The sequence below is a fragment of the Populus euphratica genome, unplaced genomic scaffold, assembly GCF_000495115.2.
Source record: "Populus euphratica unplaced genomic scaffold, PopEup_1.0 scaffold73.1, whole genome shotgun sequence".
Taxonomy (NCBI): domain Eukaryota; kingdom Viridiplantae; phylum Streptophyta; class Magnoliopsida; order Malpighiales; family Salicaceae; genus Populus; species Populus euphratica.
In genome coordinates, this window is record NW_011499895.1 from 1,087,467 (window position 1) to 1,093,633 (window position 6,167).

A 6,167-nucleotide genomic window follows, 5' to 3' on the forward strand; every position below is an offset into this window, starting at 1 on the left:
AAAAGAAAACATTGCAAAATAATTAAAAGCTTCGCTACTCTAAGACAAGACAGGGAAGGGAGCGCAATGAAATTTATCACAGTAAGTTTTTGTTTTTTTTTTCCAGGTCTGTTGAGCTTTAGGCTATTTATTAAAGTTTCCACTTGCCTGAGGTTTGACAGAAGAGTAGAAGAAAGTCTATTGAGCAATTGGGCTGACAAATTGTTCCCCTGTTTGAGGATGCTCCATGGAATTTGCTTGTAATTCAGGCAAGAGCCAAGAGGGGGTTGAGTCGTTGACCCAAAAAACGAAAATTGCCTTATCTGGGTTTCAAAGTAGTTGGTCTGATAAGATGTTCGGCCAATTCTTTTCAGGAGATAAGTTACTAAGCACACTGTTTGTGGGGGCTTCAGCCCTCCTGGAGATTGAGCCCAAGCCTTGGATGATTCTTCCCAGACCGAATATAGAAGGCACAGACAGGACTATTTGTCCCTTGATTTTGACAAGGTTTGTTCCTTGTACCAAAGACCACTCGAATAGATTTTTATTTTACATTTTTGTAGCAGTCAAGGGTTAGATTTGCTTGTAATGATAAAAATGATATTATGTGGTCCTCTAGTGTTAAACATGAAATGTTATCAGCTGTTGTGTTCTTCAGAGCGAACTAGAGTGCCATGCATTTCTGGGCCATCCAACTTGCGCTTCGTGTCCCATGGAACCAGTTAGTGCCCCGCCTCTGCTAGATTTCATCACTTCAACGATGCATGTCAAAGCTTTTACTTCTCCATGTTCCTAAACCGTGCCACAATCACCAGCACTAGCGATGGCAAAATACTACAAACTCAAGGATATCTAGGCTTAGTTCATTGCCTTTGCGCTTGACTGCAAGAATGTTTGTCTAAAACATTTGCAGGGACACTTATCAGTTGTGCACAAGGAAGATGCTACGAAATCACCGCCGACAGGAGCAAATGCTTGCAATTGAAGGCAGATAGATCGGATAGTTTTTACAGAGACCCACTCAGTTCTATTTTACAAGAAAACCCAGATCGGGCACATTTGCTGACAGAACACTCTGACATCACTAACGAATAGTTACATGAACTTGATACCTGAAAATGCCTCCCTGAACAGGATCTGGAACAAACAAGTATACTTCCTATAGATCCCTGATCTTTAGAAACATACTGAGCAATAACATGCTTGGCCACCAACTGCAAGTCCTTCAAGCAAGCATATTCAATCTTGGTACGGGTTCATCTTTCAGAAAAAACTACCTCTTTTGACGAACTAAAATTCAACTGGCTAAGTTTTACCAAATCTTAAGCATTTGTTGTGTTTGACTTCAATACTCTGGTTCTGAGTGAGTTTCTTTGATGGTTTCACCATGGAGATTTTCTCCATGGAATTTATGAACTTTCGCAAGTGCTTGATGTACTCTGGATAAGTTTCCAGGTTGCAATGACCACCACCTTTGACCCATAAGGGATCATATTTTTCCTTGGCAAGTTCCCACAGGCGCTTTCCATGGGACAGATCAACAATATCATCATTTGTTCCCTGTAGAGTTTCAACAACAAATGTCATCCATGGTCACAGCAAAAAATGTACTAATTTAAGGTGAAACGAATAATACCAATCAACACTATATAGAAATAATCACAGATGATTCAATCATATCTTCAGCAAGAAGGGGTATCTGGTATAACCACAATAAAGAACATGGCTTCGAAGCAATTCTTGTAAACTTATCATATGAAGTTGTTATGATACTGGCTAATGAAAGAAAATGAGAGGTGGCATTCCTGTTCTTCTAATTTCGATTGATCTGAACCAAGTGCAAGCAGGGTTTCACTCATCACTATTTCCTTCTGAGAAGTATTATTCCAAAGAAAGTCATCGATTGTTTATAAGATTAAGCTCCATGGTTGCCTAGCTTCATTTACAAGCCAACTCAACCAGCTTCTTCATCTAACAAGTCCATTGCATCTGACTGAGGCACCTAGGAAGTAAGAGAGATCTTAGGAAAAAGTCATAGGAACCCTCATGTATCTTGGGTTGGGTTCATCTTGAGTCCCTGGATAGGAATATTCAAGTGTCTTCCACAAAAATGTTTTCACATCAAATGTAGATTTACTATATTACCCAATCATTAGCAATAATATATAGTCACCCATTAAAATTATGTCAGTTATTAGTTGCTTTGACAAATCTAGGTGTGGCACTCAATTCCAAATCATTTTTAAGCCCTCACCTCATTTTTCTTCAAAACCTTTCAAAATCATTTCAACTTCCCAAAACTATGCACAGTTTATGTTGGTTTAAAATCTACATATCTTCTTCTTTTTTTCTCACTTCCAGTTTCATTAAGATTGGCCATTCTTCAACAGAAACTAGATCTGGAAGTCCTGGCAATGATTTTTTTTTTTCCAGAAGATGTACCTGTAGTTTTCACAACTGAAGGTTTTTGGCTACATATATAATGAGCATTAAACAACTTGCAAAACCTTTCTATGCTACTGGAAGGAAACAAGAAAGATGTGCAACATTTCTCAACAATTCTAAATAAAAATAAAACAACGTCCAAAAAAATCCCAGTTTTTCTCTACAATTATCAGTAATTTTCAACCGAACACATCTCTCTAATGGTCAAACTTGCAAAATAAGATGCACTTAAGTAAATACAATAAATATCTTTAGCAATGGCATGCAGTCACATCATGAGAAGCAAAATAAGCAAAGAAATGGAGAACCCTACATCTAAGTGTTTGCATGATTGGAATTATATGCAAATAGAAAGGGAAAATTCGGTGGAAACAACGTGAAGAAGCTGGTCAGGGTGGCCAATTAATAAAAGAGAGGGACTTACATGGATAACCAGAACAGGGCAGCTGACAAGTCGTATTTTGTCTATATTCTGTACATGTTAGATACAGCACGTTCAGTGCAAAACTAACTTAATTTATATCCAAAGAACAGGAGATGTAATGATATCAGCTGCTCAACTTACCTTGAAAATGTCAAACCAAAATGTCATCTTGACAGGATACAAGACCCTTATGCCTGAAAGAATTGCACTGTGAAGAACGACGCCTCTCAACTTCTGTAAACGAGAAGCCAAGTGCAGGGTAGGACCACTTCCAACAGATTGGCCATACAAGATCAAGTCTTCCTGCTTTATTCCATAATCCTTCTTCAAACAATTGTACACAGCCTCAATGTCATAGTATGTGTTGAACTCAGATGGCTGTTACAGATACAGATGAAACAATTAATTAGGTATAGCATTGCATTAGCCAGATAGCAGAATAGACAGATCGAAAAGGGCTGGACAATTAAGATTAGATACTGTTTTCTTGTTACCACGAGCCTTTTCAGTAAATTTTTGGGCAATTCAACATTTAATTCAAAGAAAAAAAATGCATATTGATCTTATAGATTTTCTTTACCTTGCCAGAAGATGCTCCATATCCAGAATAATCATAGCTGCAAAACAGCAAAACACAAACTAAGTAATAAAGTTATAACCACGAGTATTGTGAGCATACAATTGGCATAGCTGCTTCATAGAAAAGCATTTGTATCCTGAACAAATTTTTCAGCTGAATCTTAACATTAGCATACCAATTCATACTGCAAGTACAGATTATTTTCCTATCAAAAACATTCCTCATGGCACGCACCCAAAAGTAAATACAAAAAACAAAATCAAGAAAGTTTCAAGTAAAATTTTAAAGAGTTAATGCAAGAAAAGTCCATGTTAATGTGAATTGATGCCGACAGTGACAAATCAAGCCCTACAAAATCCAGCAGGATCATGACAAAAGCATGCAATATCTTTTTGGGCATCATATATTTAAATCAGAACACTAGGGACATATTTTCTTATTTCTCTATGTCAAGTCCATTTAGACTTATTGTAAGGTCACAATAGAGAAAATGAATATACATTCGATGCTTACAAAGCCAGCAACTTTCACAGATTGACAGATGAGTTTATCCTCAATAAAATTCACAGATGATATAGCTCCAAACATGCAAAGACAAGAAACACCTCAGAAGAAGATGGGAGAAATGGTCCATCCGGCAAATCCACAATTCAATGACTTGCTTCTTTGTCAACACCAATGGAAAATAAATAAAAAAAAGGAAAGAAATCACAATTAAGAAACAGGAGTTAAAGTAATTGTACAAGCAGAACAAAGAGGGAAACTAGAGTCAGAAGGCAGCAAGATAAAAGAAAAAAACATAAGCAAACCCCTTAAACCACAAAATGCTCTTAATCAATCACCAATGGGAGAAACCATAAAGTTAGAACGTTTATAAATAACCGATCACCAAAAAGGAACATGTATAGATACAGAAAGAAACATAAACACAAGTTAGCACCAAATTCCACCATGAACAAATAAGAGCTAATTTCATGAAATTCAAAAGCAAAATCATGGAACCCAGAAAAAAAGGTAATGAATTAATTTCCAAAAGAGCCAAAAAATAGAAGAAATTAGACAAGCCTAACAAAATATCCAAAAAAGAAAAAAAAGCCATGCCCAGCAAAAATACCTCATGATATTTACTCTCAAATGAGCTCTAAGTTCAATGAAAAGCTCATGCATTTGTCCAAGGTCAGCAGCATTTCCATGAGAGTACAAAACTGTAAATCTTGCAAAAGGGTGTTTCCAAAACGTGGCCACAATCTTGTTCCCAGGTTTAGTTTCCAACAAATGAACCTCCATGTTCTTGTCTGCAGTTACACCTGGTAACACCAGCCTCCCATCACTCTCTCTAAACACATCATACGTGGGAGGGTCTGGCGGGAAAAAAGCAAATTTTGCTGCCACACTTGACGTTACATTTCCCATTTATGTCAACACAAACGTTGTATCCTCTTTGTACTCTTATATTTAAGACAAGAGAGTATAAAAACAAAGTAAGCAGAGGATAAGAAAACAAAAAAAAAAAAAAACCCAGTTGAGATTTTATGATGACAAAAAACGGGTGTGAGTTAACATCGTCAGTTGGTGATAAAAAGAGGTTAAAGTTCGAAACTTTTTTTGCTTTTTGGTTATGGTGTTTATAGGGTAATGTGAAGGGATCCGATCTAAGAGGATGGGCTGGAATTGGTGGTGGAGGAGGAGGAGGAGGAGGGAACAGAAACCCAGAAAATGAACACTAAGGATTTTTAGGGAACAAAACATGAGAGAGAGAGAGGGAGAGAGAGAGCTGTTTGCTTGTTTAATGTAGTTTAGCCATTGATGATGAAGCGATGATCTGTTTAAGACCTTTCTTCTATTTCTATTTTTGACTGGATGACACCCCTTGTTTTGAGACGGATGATTGTATAGATGGACATTTCTGACCTTCCGTTATCTTCAGGTGAATATTTATTTATGATTGCCTTCTTGATCAATGGATAATGGGAGCCTGGTTGCTGTTCATGGAAGGCTCAGATGATCTTGACTGTGTTCACTCGAACTCCATCTGAAAGGCGGAATACTCTCAAGAATCTGAAATGGTCTTAGGATTTCATGTAGGGCATAGAAGCTCTCTTGATTTCGGCAGAGGCAGGCTGTCATCACTTCTTGCATAACACTCGTGAATTCAATTTTCAGCTGTGGGTTTTGAGAGGTGATCTTGCTGAGAATAGCAGTAATAATTTGGTCCCTTTTAGAAGGACAGATTAGTCTTTTAAAGCAGATCCTTGTATAAGCCCACCTGATATACAGAAAGGTCACCTAAAACAGGTGCCCTTGCAAAGGTCAGGAGCTCAAAACTAGAGTGGAAGCGGTATAAAAATAAAAAATAAAAAAAGTTGAAATGAGAGGGTAAAAAAGAAAATCGAAAACGGAGCTGATGGACGGCTAGGATTTGGTCAAAAGCTGCTGGAAAGAGAGAGATCGAGCGTCATAAATTGTCAGAGACGGACATTCCCTCGTTTGCTTTGAGCACACTGTGTTTTTTTTTTTTAATTTATTTTGATACGTAGTTATAGTTATTTTTTTAATAATTTTTTATTTTTAAATATATATTAATAATATTTTTTATTTTTTATTTTTTTTAATATTAGCATATTAAAATAATTTAAAAATATATTAATTTTAAATAAATAAATAATTTTAAATTTTAAATTTTTAAAATGCATAAACAAAGGTCTACTTTATATGTGCTTCTCATGTTTTGACATTTAC

At 36.5% G+C, this 6,167-nt stretch overlaps 1 protein-coding gene across 2 annotated transcripts; it reads right to left on the bottom strand.

Annotated features, from left to right (window-relative positions):
• Nucleotides 1-921: 921 nt before the first annotated feature.
• LOC105131942 (alpha/beta hydrolase domain-containing protein 17A-like) lies at nt 922-5,701 on the bottom strand. 2 transcript variants are annotated; one of them, XM_011035169.1, is made up of 5 exons: nt 4,543-5,701; nt 3,429-3,465; nt 2,990-3,226; nt 2,849-2,896; nt 922-1,539 (listed from the first exon to the last, which is right to left on the bottom strand). In XM_011035169.1, exons 1-5 carry the CDS (start codon nt 4,839-4,841, stop codon nt 1,285-1,287), a joined length of 876 nt encoding a protein of 291 aa, XP_011033471.1. In that variant the 5' UTR covers nt 4,842-5,701; the 3' UTR covers nt 922-1,284. The 2 variants fall into 2 exon arrangements, with proteins under 2 accessions (XP_011033471.1, XP_011033472.1); XM_011035170.1 differs by lacking the exon at nt 4,543-5,701 and adding an exon at nt 3,604-4,495.
• Nucleotides 5,702-6,167: the final 466 nt, after the last annotated feature.